General features: G+C 38.5%; 1 protein-coding gene across 1 annotated transcript in view; it reads left to right on the top strand.

The window, feature by feature from the left end:
- The window catches only part of CC2D2A (coiled-coil and C2 domain containing 2A), a 103505-nt gene extending 89704 nt beyond the window's left edge, over positions 1 to 13801 (top strand). The window contains exons 28-33 of the mRNA XM_008066948.2: positions 1635 to 1748; positions 3597 to 3731; positions 9354 to 9476; positions 11364 to 11422; positions 11994 to 12171; positions 13392 to 13801. Of these exons, the coding sequence (XP_008065139.2) occupies positions 1635 to 1748; positions 3597 to 3731; positions 9354 to 9476; positions 11364 to 11422; positions 11994 to 12171; positions 13392 to 13580 (798 nt within the window). The 3' untranslated portion in view covers positions 13581 to 13801. The remainder of the gene's footprint in view (positions 1 to 1634; positions 1749 to 3596; positions 3732 to 9353; positions 9477 to 11363; positions 11423 to 11993; positions 12172 to 13391) is intronic.
- Positions 13802 to 18782: the final 4981 nt, after the last annotated feature.

The raw sequence follows: 18782 nt of genomic DNA, 5'->3' as shown, positions 1-18782 counted from the left end.
TTAAAAAATAACACTTGATAACACCGAAATGGAAAACCAAACACTGTATTTTTCACTTATAAGTGAGAGCTAAACTAAGGAATTGCAAAGGCTTATAGAATGACATAAGGGCACTGAAGACTCAGAAAAAAGAGGGTAGAAAGAGGGGTAGGAATGAAAAATCACCTATTAGGTACAATGTGCACAGGTAGGGGTAGAGGATACACTTAAAACCCAGAAGTCTTTTTTTTTTTTTTTTGAGTTGGAGTTTCACTCTGTGACCCAGGCTGTTGCTACTAAATAATGCATCCATGTAACCCAAAATCATTTGTACCCTCTAAAGCTATTGAAATTAAAATTAAAAAATAATTCAAGCCCGGTGCAGTAGCTCATGCCTGTAATCCCAACACTTTGGGAGGCAGAGGTGAGAGGACTGCCTGAGTTCACAGGTTCAAGACCAGCCTTAGCAACATGGTGAGACTCCCCATCTCTACAGTAAATCATAGAATTAACTGGGTGTGGTGGCACATGCCTGTAGTTCCAGCTACTTAGAAGGCTGAAGCAGGATTGCCTGAGCCCGGCAGGTCGAGGCTGTGGTGGCCATGAGTATGCCACCACACTCCAGCCTGGGCAACAGAGGGAGACTCCAACTCAAAAAACATAAATAACACTTCAGATGTCTTAATACCGTTTACCTTCTCCAGTATTACCTTAACAATACTCCAGTGTTGTTCATCAAAAATATAGAAATTATATTCTGTATTAAATTGGAAAGTATTTATTTCTTAATTTGTGGGCTTTGTAAATCATGTCATATTATTTATTCATTATGTATTTCTTAGTTACCTCTCACATACCCGACACTGTACTAAGTTCTGGCTATAAGTAAAATAAGCTTAGTCTTTGCCTTCATGGATTTTATAATCTGTGTATGTAACGTAAAGTTTCAAAGGGATGTTAGGTAGTGTGAAACACACATATTATCACAGGTATTAATTCTGTTTCTAGATCTCATGTTGTACTGTTTTTGTATAAAATTGAACTGTACTTTACAAATTCCTTCAGAGGAAATTTTTTGATTCCCAACATATTTTGGCAACATAAATGGTGGCAATTTTAGAGACAAAATATCAACAATCTTGAGACATCTCTAGGAAGACAAAGAATAGAATCGTTCATGGGCTCTAGAGCCAGATTGTCTTTACTACTTTACCACTTCCTAGGTGTCACCTTACTGATCTGTATCTCTACTTCCTTATCTGTATAATGGGGAAAAAAGAGTACTTCCTTGAAGGGTTGTTCTAGGTTCAAATGAGTTAGTTCATGCATGCTGTGTGCTTTAAAGATTTTTTACACATAGTGAACTATCACATATACATTAAAAATGAAAGTGCAACTTTAAAATTTGTCTCGCCCCCCCACTCTAACCATAGTGATTATTGATTCTAGAAATCCGTATCATCAATGTCAGAAAAACACCATGTACACTAAAAGTGGGGTTTTTTACATGTATTTTCAACATAGTGTCAAAATTTGGGGAAAGATTTGAAAAACAGGTCTTATAGTATCAACAATGATATGTTAAAATCTTGCATAGCCAATCCAGAGTAAAGCAGTCAGTCAATACGACACTATTATTTTTTTCTTTTTGTCAGCAATTTCTCGATCTCCTGGCAGGAGATGAAGAAGAGCATGCAGTATTACTATGTAATTATTTTCTGTCCCTGGGTAAGAAGGTCTGGCTGGTGATGGGCAATGCTATTCCTGAGGTAAGACCCTGAAGGCTGCCTTTAACAGAGGAGGTGGTTGTCTAATTCAGTTGTATGTTCCAATCACAGGCTGTACTTATTTTCATAATGAGCCTTTGGGTCTCCAGGAGAATGGCCCAGAGATGTCACAACAGGCAGAGAGAAGAACCAGTGACAAGACATGAACTGGCTTACACTGGTACTCAGGGCCCTAGGCAACACTGCAGACTGTTTTTTTTAGCAAGCCCAAACCCTTTGCTACCCAAAGCCCCCACCTAGCTGTTCTTTCAGTACTCTTCCCATCCATGTTCCCAAGAATTCTGATCCCCTTAGTGATCCTCCTTAGTGAGGTAGTGTTCTTCATGTTTAGAAGCAAAAGGGATCCAAAGACGTGTGGTAAGAGTAGAGATTTCTCCTTTCATGTGTACTGCTTTTGTAGGCACCTGCTGCTAACCTGGTAGACATGGGAGATAAGCCAGACAGCAAAGAAAGAAAAGAATGTTAGCAGCTATATTTTTATATTATCATTCCTAATTTTATTAGATTAGCGGCTTCGTGACTATTAGAATTGTTCCCCTAGCCCGCTGCAAATGTCCCTACATTTGAAGCACAATGGGTAATTCTGTGCAAGTTTAGAAAATTCACATGGGTTGAAGCAGCATAGCCAAAGAGGGTTTCAAAAAGAGGCCTCAAGACTCTAGTTACCTTTGGAAATTAGATGGCATGAGTTGCTGTGAGGCAGGTCATAAAGTAGTATCATGTTTGTATTTGAACTCATTCTCCATCAATCTCACAGATAGCCTAGTACAAGGAAAAGAACATTGGGCTAGAAAGTCACTGGGCCTGTGTTCAGTGTTCTGTGTCCACTCCTGGTCAGCTGTGTGATGCTAAGCACATCACTTCACAACTGTGAGTTTTATAAGGAAACTGGAATAATAATTTCTGCTCTGCCTTCCCCAGAAGACTATTGTATCAAAGGAAGACCATTGTATCAAAGGGGCAATAAATGAATATATTCTCATTGTAAAAGAAAAAAAAAGAATCAAACAATACATAAGTATTCTGAGTAAAATGTAAAAGTCACTCTTAAGGCTACAACCCCTAAGCTCACTCTGCTTCTCAAGTATAGTCATTCTTTTTTTTTTTTTGAAGATGTGGGGTACAATTCAAGGTTAGGTATACAAATGTTCATTATGCAGGTACCCTTGTTGATGAGGTGTGTCCCCCTCCCCTGGCAGTTTCCCACTACTGTCATTCCTGCCCCCCACCCCCAGCAGTTGCCTACTGCCAATCCCTTTTTTATAGTATTATGATAATTGTTCAAGGTCACCTTATGAGTGAGAGCATGTGGCACTCAGTTCTTTGTTTCTGTGATAGATCTCTCAGTATAGTATAGTCATTTTTAATAGTTTGGTATATATCCTTGCAAATCTTTTGTTCATTTGCATAGTTACAAATGTATAGCAACTGTAAGTTACTGTATTAGAAACAGAAATATTTCTATTCAGACATAGTCAGAATTCTACTTACATGGCAATCTTATAGATTCTAAAAAGAAAATGTTAGTGACTGCTTATTTCCATCAATAATAATTCTTCAGTCAACTTAAGATATATTGGTTGGGTAAGATGACTGCTATCTTTATTTGATCACTGCACTAGTATCAAATGCAAGAATTTTGCAAAAATAAGCACTTGATTTTATTTTTTAAGTCCAGCACAACTTAGAACCTCAAACTAATTTTCGCCATTTACCATGGGATTTTAGAAATCGGGATCCAACTAAAATGGTGAATTATCTGTGCAAACTACTAGGGACCTTAATTGCATAATTACTTGGAAACTGTTTTTGATGGCTATTTTCCTTCAGGGTTCAACTGCCTATGTGCTAACTTGGGAGCAGACTCATTATTTAATATGGAATCCCTGCAGTGGACATTTTTATGGACAATTTGATACATTCTGTCCCTTGAAAAGTGTGGGCTGTTTAATAGGTCCTGATAATGTAAGTATTAACATTTTTCTTAAACATGATTGTTGCTTTATTATCTGACTAATTGATTTAAATAATATTCTATGTAGCCAAAAATGTATATAAATAAATATATATACACACTTATACATACACATATACCAACTTTAAAGATGTAGTGTCAGGCACAGCAGTGGAACTGTGCTAAACAAAACTTTTTGTTGAATTAGTCATCTGACATGCCAAGAAGCAGAATAAAGTTAAAAAAGGAACATAGGATTTAGATTTAGAGGACCTGAGTTTGTGTCTTAGCTTTGTCTTTGTTTTCTCATCCAAAACAGAGTTTACAATGCCCAAGTCATGTGTTCTGAGAACTTATTGAGGCAATTTACCACTTGAGATTAGGTTTTTCTCTCTTTTTAAAAAGAGTACTACTTGACCTGCAATGTCCCCAGGCAATTGTGGTTGTACCTAGTTTTGGGGGCTGTTTGATTTAGCTGTGGAGTATATTATATAAAACAGTGGTTAAAAACATAAGTTACAGGGTCAGACTGCTTCAGTTTAAATTCTAGCCTCATCATGTTTACTGGCTGTGTGAGCTAACTCAGTTTTAGGGGCTGTTTGATTTATCTGTGAAGGGTATTATATAAAGCAGTGGTTAAAAACAAATCACAGGGGGTCAGGCTCCTCAGTTTAAATTCCAGCCTCATCATTTACTAGTTGTATGAGCTCGGGAAAGTTTCTTTATCTCTCACAGCCTCAGTTTCTTCATTGGTAAAATGCAGGCAATAGTAGTCATTACTTTATAAACTCACTACTTTATAGGGTAGTTGTGAAAAGTAAATGAGATAGTCAATGTAAGTAAAGCACCTAATGAATAGTTACAACTCTTTAATACTGAATAATTATCTTTATAATCATCATCTGCCTTAGTGGTCTCTAAACTTTGTGCATCTGTGTCAAAATCATTTGCACACAGATCCTCAACATATGTATTTTTATTTATAAATTATATGTACTTGTGCATCAATATATTTATACAAAACCATACCTTAAAATACAAAGAAATGATTAGAAAATTTAATATTTTCTCCTCATATTCCGGGGGTATGTACCCTCTTTGAAGGCCACTAGTCTGTTTTTTAGGTTACTGCTAAAATTAAAGATAATATATGCCTAGCACCCAGCAAAGTACCTGTCTTTCATAAGTATTCAACAAATGGCAACTAATAGCATTATTATTTACAAATGTTAAAAAAGAGCACTATGGAAAACTATTCTCATGATAATTATTTTTAATTAAGGTCATTATAATCATAAATGATCTGCTATGCTCCATCTACACTTGGAGAATCATTTTCAGGTCATTAGTAATCAAGCAGGTCAATAGGCACTAAAAAAGCCTTCAAAGAACTCCATTATAAGTCAAAATTATTACCGGCTCTCAAAACAATTACTGTATGGTTGACTAATTCTCATAAAGTCAAAGTTTTGTGGGAAGAAAGAACCCTCTTTTCTCCTCTTCTATGAGCTGGATAACAGTAGCTTATGATGGGTATCCCTGGCAGCTGTTCTAAACCTGCTCTAAGCCTTGACCATTGAGTAAAAGCACTCTGAAACCTCAACGGTTCTCTACTCCATAACACATCTTTGGATGTCAGAATTTCTCCTCCTTCGCTTGTTTTCCAAGATAAGACTCTTTCCTTTCCATCTGTTTTCCATTCCTACTCCATCCTCTACTAATTGACCCAACTATCCTCTTTCCTTCTCGAGCTATTGATAGGCACAGGAGTCCAACAATTCTAAAATACACTTCTTCCTACCCAGCTACACCCTGAACTACCATTGCTTCTCTTTTCTTTCCCTTCAGAATTCTTCCAATACTAGTTATATCTTTTGTTTCCACTTTCTCAACACACTCAGACCTCAGATGACTATAATGTAGCTCTTCTTCCCTGACCTTGCTACAGAAATTAAACCCTGAGAAGCACCATTGTCTTGCTAATGAATGATTTACTCATACTGCTCACTCTTCTCTCCTTTTCTGTGAAATATGACATGACTGATCCTTTCTTCATGGGAAAAAAAAAAAAACTCTCCTCCCCCCGCCTCCCGCCTTACAAATAAAGGACAGTTAGTTTTCATTTCCCTGCAATGTTTCTTTCACTGGCTCTTCTCACCCATTAAAAGCAGATGCTCCTGAAGAGTCTATATTTGGATTTCTTCCAGTACCACACCTATATTATTGTGTCTCTTATCTAGTTTATTCTGGCAGAGAAGTCATAATTCTATCACTAGCCCCAGAATCTTTGAGTCTTAAAATGTCACCTGTTTGTTAGACACCCAAGTGCTTTGTCAAACTCAGCACATCCAAAACTCAAGTAATTTCACCCAAAATCAGCTCCTCCTCCTGGCTTCGTATTTCTGTGGATGTCAGGTATCCAGATTTGAACCACAGAATTGTCCTTGATTTTTCTTCTCCCATACTTTTGTCCTACTTTGATCCTATTTATAGATACCAAATCATAATTTTGCCTCTTCTGTTTCCCAGGTCATGCCACTATTGCTTTGCCCTAAGTTACTATAAATAACAAACTAAATAATTTGTCTCCAATTCAGTTCACTTTTTTTTTTTTGAGTTGGAGTCTTACTCTGTTGCCCAGACTGGAGTGCAGTGGCTGCTCCTGGCCACCGCAGCCTCGACCTGCTGGGCTCCAGCGATCCTTCCGCCTCAGCCTTCCAGTAGCTGGAACTACAGGCAAGCACTACCACGCCTGGCTAATTTTTTAATTTATTGTAGAGATGAGGTCTCGCCTGCCCAGGCGGGTCTCGAACCCGCGGGCTCAGGCAATCCACTCACCTCAGCCTCCTAAAGGCGCAGGATTACAGGCTGAGCCACCGAGCCCGGCAAGTTCACTTTTTTGATACACTGATGCCTGGTTAAGCTGCTTTTTTTTTTTTTGGTCAGGTCTTGCTTGTCCAGGCTGGAGTACAGTGGCATGATCACAGCTCACTGCCACCTCAATCTCCTGGACTCAGGTGATCCTTTTACCTCAGCCTCCTGAGTAGCCGGGACTACAGGCTCCTGCTGCCACACCCAGCTGTTCTTCTGATTTTTCGTAGAGACAAGGACTTGCCACGTTGCTGAGGCTGGCCTTGAACTGCCGTACTCAAGCAATCCTCCCACCTCAGCCTCCTAAAGTGCTGGGATTTCAGGCGTTGAGTCACCACACCTGGCTGAGTTTTTTAACATTCAGCTTTTCTCATTCTCTGGCTCAAAAAGTACTTAGGAGTGCCTTACTGCCTACAGATTTCAGAATAAACTTTCCACCTTGGATTTGAAAACCCAGTGTCATTTGACCTCAACTCTCTCTATCCAGCTCTGTTTCCCACTACTTTTCTGAACCTGTCCTACAGCCAAATTGTAGTTCTCAAAGATCTTGTCTCCTCAAGTCAATTTCTTGACTCGGGTTCCAAGTCATCAAGGCCTACTACTTCACTGGCTGGCACTTCTCTGTATTCTTGGCTGCTTTTTTCTTATTCTCCAAATTTGAACATTAGTGATCCCCAAAGTTCATCAAACTTCTATCTGAACCTCTTCCCTAGGAACAGCATACATATGCTGATGATTCCCAAATGTGTATCTCTAGCTCACCTGGCTTCACTCTAAAATATCCAACCACCTACTCAACATCCTCATTTGGATGTCAGATGGACGTCTCAAATTTCACACGCCCAAACTTGAAATGATTCCCCTTTCCAGCCTCAAAAAAATGACAGCCTTATTAGTCCCATTACTTAGGCCAAAATCCTTGAAATCGTGTTTGATTCCTGTCTTTCTCTCACTGGCTCTACCTTCACACTATACCTAGAAGCCAAATATTTCATGCAAGTCATTGTGATTCTCACCTGTATTATTCAAAATAGCCTGACTGGAGACTTCACCTACCCTCTTGTCTAGTCTCATAACAGCAAAGAAAGTACCTGTTAAAATGGAAGGCAAATTATGTCACTTCTCTGCCCAAAGAACTCCAACCACTTCCTAGCTCACGTGATTCAAAGCCTAAATCTTCAAAATGGCCCAGGCCTCCATGGTCTGACACCCACCCTGCCCACCTCCCCCCACTTCCTCTGCTGCAGTCATCTCTTACTTGCACTCTCCAACTTGCTCATTCTTTGTATTCTATTCCTGAAACACAACAAACATGTTTTGTATTTGCTGTTTCCTCTGCACAGATAACCACCTCCCCTTGGCTGTATACCTTCATAAATTTCTCCCTCACTTCAACCTGTCCCCAAACTAAATGGCTTCAAACATTTATTCTCAGAAGTCTGTAGGTCAGCTGGGAAGGTTCTGCTCCAAGTTGTGGTGGCTAGATCAGCTCTGCTTCTCACTGAAGACCTGTGGGTTGATCAGAACAGCTCTGCTTCATATGTGTTTCTTCTGGGACACAGGGCAATGAAAATGACAGATGCACAAAAGGACAACCAGAATCACACAAAGCCCCTTAAGCTTAGACTCAGAAGTCAGACACTGACATGTCTGTCCTAGTCCGGAGGCTAGAAATCAGGAAATGAGAAAGCATATTTCCTCCCTGTTGGTGGGACAAGCTGCAAAGTAACAAGAGAAAAGGTATACATATAGGAAGGGGAAGAATTGGGGCCGATGACACAATCTGATATCCCACGTACTTGTTTACTGTATATTCTCATTAGATATTCCATGAGGATAAGAAATGTTTCACTCACTACTTTATCTCCAGTGACTAGAACAAAGCCTGAACACAGTAGGTGCTTGGTTAAATATGTTGAATTTTTGCCATTTGCCATTCAAGCACACAGTTACTCAATATGACTATTATATGCCTGGAGCTAAAAATACAGTGATAAATAAGGCACATGGGAATGTCCTCAGGACAACAGTCTAATAAGCTAGTGAGGATATAGTCAGACAGGCAATTATAAATGATACGTAATAACTAATAAAACAGCTAATAATTATTGAGCACTTGCTACATAGCAGACTTTGTTCTAGGAGGTATAGATTAACTAACTCACTGAATCCACTCAATCTTATGCAGTAGATACAATTATTACCCAGCTTTTATAGAGGAGGAAACTGAGATACACAGAAGTTACATAAATCATCCAAGGCCACACAAGTAGTAAATGCTGATGCCAGAATTCAAATGCAAGTGGTCTGACTCCCCAAGCCAGTAGGCCACATTGCCTCAACAAGACAAGTGTTATCTCAGAGACTGGAAATTACTGTGGAAGCAGAGGTAGACAGACACTTAACTCAATTAGGAGGTTAGGAGAGCAAGGTCAGGAAAGACTAGTCCAAAAAAGGAGAGGCCTTGTCTGTCTTTTCCTAAAAATGTTTGTTTATCATCAGAAAACACCTTATTTCATCAAACCTACAACCAATACCATTTTAAAAACCAACTTCAGATTTTTTAAATGTGGAAAAATGGCCAATGACAATTGTTTGATGCACTGATTGTAAAATGCATACAAAATTTACAAATCAAAAAATGACAAAAAGTGCGCAGGCTATGTGAACATTTGCCGTCTCTGCTTCCTCTCTCCATATCATGTGTATACAAACACACATATATTCATACATGTCTGCTAATGCAGTCTTGTCTTTTTTAGATTTGGCTTAATATTCAACAATATGATTCTCCACTAAGGATAAATTTTGATGTCACCAAGCCTAAGCTATGGAAACCTTTCTTTTCAAGAAGTCTTCCATATCCTGGCCTTTCCAGTGTTCAGGTATAATTTCTTTTAACAAATATAGACAAAGAAAGCGACATATATGAAATCAATATATTGGGTCACCAGATATTTTTTGGCCCTTATTCCCACTCCTGGGTAGTCTAAAACAGTATTTGCTTTTCAAATGTAGCTGAACCCAACTTACAATAAGAAACACATGTATGCCTTTACATATATGTGTAATAAACAGTATATATATTTTACACATATGTGAAAGAAAATGCTTTGATATTAAAAGTCCTATGACATAAAATACCAAAAAGGCTAAGCACTGCAGCTCACACCTACTGTAATCCTAGCACTTTGGGAGGACAGGCAGGAGGACTGCTTGAGCTCAGAAGTTCCAGGGCCTCATCTCTTAAAAAAAAAAAAAAAAAAATAGCTGCTTGGAAGGCTGAGGCGGAAGGATCGCCGGAGCCCAGCAGGTCGAGGCTGCGGTGGCCGGGAGCAGCCACTGCACTCCAGTCGGAGCGACAGAGTGAGACTCCAACTCAAAAAAAAAAAAAAATTAGCCAGACATGGTGGCATGCACCTGTAGTCTCAGCTACTTGGGAGGGTGAGGCAGGAGGGTCACTTGAGCCCGGGTTCGAGACTGCAGTGAGCCATGATCATGCCACTGCACTCCATCCTGGGCAACAGAGTGAGACCCCGACTTAAATAAAAAATAAAAAACAATGAAAAGTACCAAAAAAATGTATTTTATTTAACTTTCGTAAATACTGGTCTCAATTCACTAAACTGATTTCATGACTGATAAAAACTGCAGGGTATGATCCACCAGGGGCTCATAAAATCAACTTAGAAGGTCATGACCAGTAGTAGATTGTAAGTAGTAATTCTAAGCATTGTTTACTAAAACCTTTGTCACATTTGAAAGATGTATGTATGTGTGTGCTGGGTGTGTAATACAAAACATTATTTTATACTTTAGATCATACCTTTCAGAAAAAGCTTTGAAGAACATGCCCTAGAGAAATTCTCCCATATGTGTACAAGGTGACATATATAAGATTTTTCACAGGAACATTATTATGTATTTATTATATATGTAGATATATACTATATATAAAAAATTAAGTTATAATGATGGTTGGTATTATAAAAGCAATTTTAAGGTAACTTAGGAAAAAATTCTATTGTCATGAATAGAAGTCACTGGAAAAAGTTAGTTTGTAGTGTTAACAACCCCACAAATATTTGAGGCTCTCAACAAAAGCACCATCCTGTATAAAAATCAGAATGACAGAAAAGATAAATTATGGTACATGATGAAATATTGTACAGTAAATGAATCAACATTAATGAATCTTAATAAGTATTCTAAAAATACATGTTTGTTATTACTATTAAATATAATGTTAAGGGAGAAAGAGTAAGTTCCATGTTCATAAAATAAAACTATTAAATAAGGTTTAGGAAACATGCAAAATATTAAAATACATTTAGAAGTATACATATCTGTAGTAAAACCGTAAGTACATTGCATTAATTTTGTCTGTCTCTACTTACAATAACATAATCAATATGAAGACAAGAATTTTCACTCATGGCCAAATCCCTATCTTCCTTACCTGTGAAAGTGCCTGGCCCATAGTACACACTCATTATTTGTTTAATGAAGGACTGCTAAAAAATAAACTCAGACATGGTTACTTCTGTGGTGAGAGGGAAGAGAAATGAAATTGAGAAAGAACTACACCACGCTAAAATTTATCAGTTTTACATATGATGGGCCATGGGTACAGTGACATGCATCATATTCCTCTCTACAATCTTATTCAATGTACGAGAGTTCATTACTTAAAGATTTCAAAAACGGCATATAGCTATTCAAGTTAAGCATAGGGGACTTCTAGAATTTCTGAACTATTTTCTCTTTTATAGCCTGAGGAGCTAATTTACCAACACACAGACAAAGCAGCTGCAGCTGAGTTACAAGACAGGTAACGTAATTTCCAGAAATCACATGTAATCTGTCACTAGGAGTGGAATGCCAAACTTTGAATGACTTTCAGCCCAGATGAGTGTGAAATGATGTAGGCAATTAAACTTTCATTCATATTTACAGATTCCAAGTACAGATGTGATCTCCAAATCCATGGCTCAAAAGGCGCCTTTATTAGCATCAGCATGCTGTGGAACAAACCAAAGTGGAGCTTCAGTCATTCATAGTTCTCCAAAGACTTTACCTCCTACTAGAGTTTGTCATGTCACTGTGGATCTTGTTGAAGCACATAATAATCCTCAGCTTAAACATGCCTCTGTTGTCCGATTAGTGGCTTACAGCTCTGCAGCTAGTTTATGAACCTTACACGTGGAGAAGGCCAGTCAGGGATCCCCAGGGATTAGCCCATTATTACTTACTATGCCTAGTGAATGACAACTCCACCACCAAAAATGTGGTCATGCATTCGCCTGACTCCCCACTGTATACAAACTATTTTTTACAGGGAAAAAGTGAATTCATCAAAAAAAAAAAAAAAAAAAAAAGCCCTGTTTATTTTTTATTAACAGGATTGAAAAAATACTAAAAGAAAAAATCATGGACTGGAGGCCACGCCATCTGACTCGATGGAATAGGTACTGTACCTCCACTCTGCGTCATTTCTTGCCTCTGCTAGAAAGAAGTCAAGGAGAAGACGTAGAAGATGACCACAGAGCGGAGCTGCTGAAACAGCTGGGAGACTACAGGGTAAGTGCAAATGGTTCCTCAATGGACCCTGTGGATTTCCTTATTTCAAATCGGAAATTAGCCAATAATGGGTTTTGGGAGTCAAAATGTATATATCCCCCCCCCACCAAAGTACATAGTTAGGTAGCATAGACTTAAAAATGGGATTATAAGTTTTAAACCTATCACTTTATAGCAAAGTGCCTCTATAAGATGAAAATACCACCATTTTGTGTAAAAGGATCCCATGAAAAATAATTTTATGAAATACATTGAAGTATTAAATAAAATAAAAACATCTGGCTAAATCACGTCAGACTCAACTGTGAATAAAGATGAAAACAAACACTCTACACCAGGTTTTTTTTTTTAAGAATATGGTTTCACACCATTGTGAAGAAAAATTCTCATTAATAGACAGCATATCCTATTGCCTGGTGGTAGTGCTATGTATTCACATCTGATAGCTGGATAATACAGCCTAGAAAGCAGTCTCCTAACTAAGACAGTAAGCCATATTGGCTAAACAGCATGGAGGTCAAATTTGATTATTCACTGAGTAAAATGTATCCTGTAACCTATACAGTCAGATTCTCAGCCTGTTTTCAGTTCAAGTAACAGAAAACTCACAGGCTTGAGCAATAAAGTAGTTATTGGCTTAACTAAAATGTAGAGGTGAGTAGCCCTCAGGGCTGTCCCATTTTTCTACAAGTTTTCCCACTCTACCCACCTCTACCGAGTGATGGCTTCGTGCTCAGGCTGGGTTTTTACATAGTAGCAAATGCTGGAACACTTTCAAGACTTCCATCTGCAGGAGAGGGCATCAAAGTGCCATTTTTCCCTGCAAGTTTCCTGAGACTTACCTTGAGGCTCCCTTTGATCACACACCCAAGTCTATGGATCAGTCACTGTGGCCAGGAGGATAGAATGTACTGACTAGCTTAACCTAGGCCTCTGAATTCCATAGGTTACTTTACTATGCAAACTAGGGTCTATCTGGAAGAGGGAAGGGAACAGTGGAGGGTGATGGGATAACAGGTTTCTTATATACCAATACACTAGGAACAAAAGCAAAAAAGACATTAAAACCCTCTCCATTTTCTCTATTGTGTATAGCAAAATAGAAACAGAACTAAATTACTCCAATATCCAGAAGACTTACTATGTTAAGAATTACATATATTTACATAGGAAAAAATACTTCAAGCTTTACTGATTACAATTTCCCCCCCTCCTTTCAGTTCTCTGGATTTCCCCTTCATATGCCTTATTCTGAAGTGAAGCCTTTAATTGACGCTGTGTATAGCACTGGAGTACATAACATTGACGTTCCCAATGTTGAATTTGCTTTGGCTGTATACATACACCCATATCCCAAAAATGTTTTGTCTGTTTGGATCTATGTTGCCTCCCTTATACGCAACAGGTAATTTTTTTCTTGTACTTTTTATATCTTGTAAAATCTACATGTAAGATATAAGATTTTGGATCTATGTTGCCTCCCTTTTATGCAACAGGTAATTTTTTCACTGTACTTTTTATATCATGTAAAAACTACATTTAAGATATTTTTAAAAAATTATATTGATCACATCATTAGAACACATTACTTGCAAATAATGAAATAAAATTATCATGATCTACTTTCAAACTGTGCAAAATAAGTGTTTTATTTAGTAGTCTGCCTTGTCTCTGGCACTTTGACCCTAAATTCAACTGAGACTACCCACAGTAGGGCACACTATCAGCTTCATGCCTCTGTGCCATTGTACGTACTTACCTTTTGCTTGGGATATCCTTCTGTTTCTTTGCCAGTTCAGCAGAGTATGAGCCAGACTTTTAAGACCCAGTAGAATAACACTTTACAACTTTTCTGGACAAAGGAGGAACAACTTTGCAGTATCAAATTTTTATTTTTACTGTTGAATATCTCATATTTTCTCACAAAAAAAAAATACTAAGGAAGCATACACAAGAACACATGTGTACACAAACATACCCAATGAAGTAATATGCATTGGTGTGGGGAGGCATATATTTAAATAGTCATAAAAAGAGAAGCAGGTTAAACACACACACACAAAACTAAGACACTGGTATAGACCAAATTTTTGTGCCCCCACCCTTCAACCCTAACCTCCAACGTGGCAGTTATTTGGAGATGGGACTGGCCTTAGGAGATCATTGGGTCAGGAGGATGGAGTCCTCATGAAAGAAATAGGAGAGTGCTTGCTTCCTCTCCTCTTCCCCCTGCTCTACTGCCCTCTCCCATATGAAGATACAATAGCCTTCTGCAAGCCAGAAAAATTGCCCTCACCAGACCCTGGAACTCCTGGCTTCCAACAGATCTTGTACTTGATCTTGGACTTTCCAGCTCCAGAACTGTGAGAAATACACATCTCTTGTTTAAACCAACCAGTAATGTTATATAGCAGTCCAAACTAAGACACACATTCACATACTATTATACTAAACTATTAAAAAGGATTAAATGTGTGTGCTGATCTGGAAAGATGCACACAAAATAGAAGTACGTAAAGCAGGAAGAAGCACTAGGCAGCTGCACAAACGGTGCTCCTCTCACAGAGCAGCCCCCAATCTGAGCAAATGCCAGCTTTTAACAGCCAACACCCAGGTGGTAGTGGCAGGGAGGGTAAAATATGTAGGGTAGGGCTTCTCAACAGCAGCACTATTGACATTTAGGCCAAGTAATTATTTGTTGTAGAGGGCTGCCCTGTGTACTGTGCGGTGTTTACCAGCATCCTACCTCTACCTACTAGATGTTAGTTGCATCCCTCCCATTTGCCAAACTGTGACAACTAAAAATGTCTCCTGACATTGCTGAATGTCCTCTAAGAGACAAATGGCCTCCAGCTGAGAACCACCGATAGAGTTCTCACTGCCTGTAGTTCCAGCTATTTGGAAGGCTGAGGTGGAAGGACTGCCTGAGCCCAGCAGGTCGAGGCTGTGGTGGCCATGAGCATGCCACTGCACTCCAACCTGGGCAACAGAGACTCCAACTCAAAAAAAAAAAAAAAAAAAGAAAAGAAAAATCATAAACACAGAAGGGACTGAGTTAAGGAACATATATCCTCACATCTGCTTGATTTCCTTATGCATCCCCTATCAAATTATATCACAATTATGTGTTTACATGCCTCTGATACCTCTACTATGAACTCCTCAAGAAAGAGCTTTGTGACTGACCTATAACATCTACCAATGTAATAGTTTAAAGACTGACTAGCATAGTGGTTAAGAGCATGAATTCTGGAGAAATCCTAGTTCTGCCACTTAGCAGTGGCATTCAAAATAATAAGATCTGACGTAACAATGTGCTGACATATTTTAGTCGGTTTGATTCAAGATTGCCAAGTCCTTATTTAATGATTTGTTAATATCAAGCAGCATGAGACAAAGCAAAAAAGTGGCACCTCAATTACTTGGAACCTCTGGGGAAATTAGCTGCTCAAAATAATGTATAAGTGATGACATTTAAGTCAAGTTCTGAAACATCATTTAATCATGATCTTTTCCCATAAGGATTAGTAAAAAAAATTCCTCCTAAATATGTTGTTTTCTGATTAGAAGATACACTTTAATCCTGCCTTGATGACTCAGGGCCATTGTTATGAATGAGCAATTTTACTATACAGTCCATATGAATAAAGATAAAATAAAGTATGGAGTAGACTAAAGATAAAATAAAGTATGGAGTAGACTGGGACTCACTCCATAAGACTTCTTGTAGTAGATTTTCTCGAAATAGTCCCTGATGTAAACTTTTCAAATAAATTTTATTGAACACTTAGGGAAATAAAAATACAGTAACTACAAAACAGTGAACCTTAGAACATAAAACTTCTGACCCTGTAAACACTCACTAAACTCAGATTTCAAGTTATCTAGGAGAATCAAGGTTGTTTTCTTCCTTTGTGCTTAAATCAGACTTTTACAGGAGGTTGGGTGTAGTGGTGCCACAAAAGACATGACAAATTAAGCTTAAGAGCTAACAAACTCAAAAGGTAACATAGTCCGCCCTACTCTACATGCAAGAAGCCTGTAGGCTTCCATCTCGTTTTGTAAATATTAACAGCAATGGCATCAAAAGGAGAGAATTCTTAGAGAAAGGTAAAACTTCAGCGAGTATCATAGAAAGCCTTCCTTGTTTTTTGTTTTTGAGGCAGAATCTCACTGTCACCCAAGCTGGAGTGCAGTGGCAGGCTCAACGCAGACTCAACCTGCTGGGCTCAGGAGATCCTTCCGTCTCAACCTTCCAAATAGCTGGAACTACAGGCACACACCACCATGCCCAGCTAATTTTTTGATTTATTGTAGAGACAAGGTCTCGCCAAGTTGCCCAGGTTGGTCTCGAACCCCCGGGGGCAGGCAACCCTCTCACCTCAGCCTCCCCAAGTGCTGGGATTACAGGTGTGAGCCACCACGCCCAGCCAGAAAGCCTCCCTTTAAAGTTCATCTTCTCATGTGATATTTAATTTGTTAGTTGAATTAAAAAGTAGTAGTGAGTTCTGCTTACATATATTGCATCAAATGTTCCTTCCTTATTAGACAAAACTGTCTAAAGCTAAGTTTTCTCTTGAAGTATGTCTACCTGTAGTTTTTCTCCTAGTCCTCCCCTCGAAAAAAGGGAGGGAGGGAGGGAAGGAGGGATGGACAGATGAACCGAGCCACAAAGAACCAGATTCCAAGATCAGTCCTCTTCCACAGCTTTGCATATACAGGCATACCTCAGAGATACTGCGCACTTGGTTCCAGACCACCACAATAAAGTTTATATTGTAATAAAGCAAGTCAGACAAATTTTTTGGTTTCCTAATGCATATAAAAGTTACTCTTGTTCTATATTGTAGTCTATTTCGTGTGTAACAGCGTTATGTCTAAAAACTTAATTTAAACTTAATTTTAAAATGCTTATTGCTTAAAAAATGCTAACAATAATTTGGGCCTTCAGCAAGTTGCAACCTTTTTGCTGGTCGAGGGTCTTGCCACAATACTGATGGCTGCCAACTAATCAGGGTAGTGACTGCTGAATCTTGGAATGGCTATGGCAATTTCTTAAAATAAGACAATGAAGACTGTTGGACTCTTCCTTTCCTAAGAAATTTCTCTGCGGCATGCAATGTTTGATAACATCTTACCCACAAAACTTTGTTAAAAATTGGAGTCAACCCTCTCAAATGCTGCTGTGGTTTTATCAGCTAAGTTTGCATAACGTTGTAATAATCCTTTGCTTTGAACAATGTTCACAGCATCTTAACCAGGAGTAGGTGCTATCTCAATAAATATCTCAAGTTTCATCATGAGATCGCAGCAACTCAGACACACCTTCAGGCTCCACATTCTTATTCCACCAAGCCTGCAGTTAGTTCCTTCATGGGAGTCTTGAGCCCTTCAAAGTCATTCATAAGAACTGGAAATCAACTTCTTCCAAACTCTTATTAATACTGATGATATTCTGACCTCCTATAAATCACAAAAATTCTTAATGGCATCTAAGATGAATCCTTCTAGATGAATCCTTCCCAGAATCTTTTCAACTTACTTTGCCTAGTTTTATCAGAGGAAACACTATCTATGGCAGCTATTACCTTAAATACTATTTCTTAAATACTAAAGACTTGAAAGTTAAAATTCCACCTTGATCCATGGACTACAAAACAGATGTTGTGAAGCAGGCAAGGAAACTATATTATTCCCCTTGTATATCTCCATCAGAGCTCTTGGGTAACCAGAGACATCATCAATAAACAATAATATTTTGAAAGGAATCTTTTTTTGAGCAGGTCAACAGGTCTAAAATATCCAGTAAACCATGATGTAAACAGATGTGCTGTCATCAAGACTTTGTTGTTCCATTTATAATACACAGGCAGAGTAGCTTTAGCATAATTCTTAAGGGTCCTAGGTTTTTCAGAATGGTCAATGAGCACTGGCTTCAACTTTAAGTCACCAGCTGTATTAGCCCCTGAAGATTCAGCCTGTCCTTTCAAGCTTTGAAGCCAGGCATCAATTTCTCCTCTCTAGTTGTGAAAGTCCAACATCGTATCTTCTTCCAATAGGTTGTTTCACCTACACTAAAAATCTGTTGTTTTGTATAGGCACCTTCATCAATGACCTTAGCCAGATCTTCTGGATAATTTGCTGCTTCATCTTGCACTTTTATGTCAACAGAGATGTCTTCTTTCCTTAAACCTCATGAACCTCTGCTAGCTTCACTTTTTTCCTGCAGCTTCCCCATCTCTCTTGTCTTTTTGCTCTGGATTATGCTTTGGCTTAGAGAAATTTTGTGGCTGGTTTGATCTATGCAGACCACTAAAACTTTCTCTGTATCAGCAATAAGGCTGTTCTACTTTCTTATAATTTGTGTGTTTAGTGGAGTAGCACTTTTTAATTTTGCTTTGCATTTACAACTTGGCTGTTTGGTACAAGAGGTCTACCTTTCAGTTTTTCTCAGCTTTCGACATGCCTTCCTCACTAAGCTTAATCATTTCTGGCTTTTGTTTTAAAGTGAGAGATATACAACTCTTTCTTTCACTTGAACACTTAGAGGCCGTTGCAGAGTTATTACGTGGAGCCTAATTTCAATACTGTGTCTCAGGGAATAAGGAGGT

Source organism: Carlito syrichta, unplaced genomic scaffold (genome assembly GCF_000164805.1).
Source record: "Carlito syrichta isolate Samal-C Ts95f unplaced genomic scaffold, Tarsius_syrichta-2.0.1 Scaffold106263, whole genome shotgun sequence".
Taxonomy (NCBI): domain Eukaryota; kingdom Metazoa; phylum Chordata; class Mammalia; order Primates; family Tarsiidae; genus Carlito; species Carlito syrichta.
This window is presented reverse-complemented; position numbering and strand designations above follow the sequence as displayed.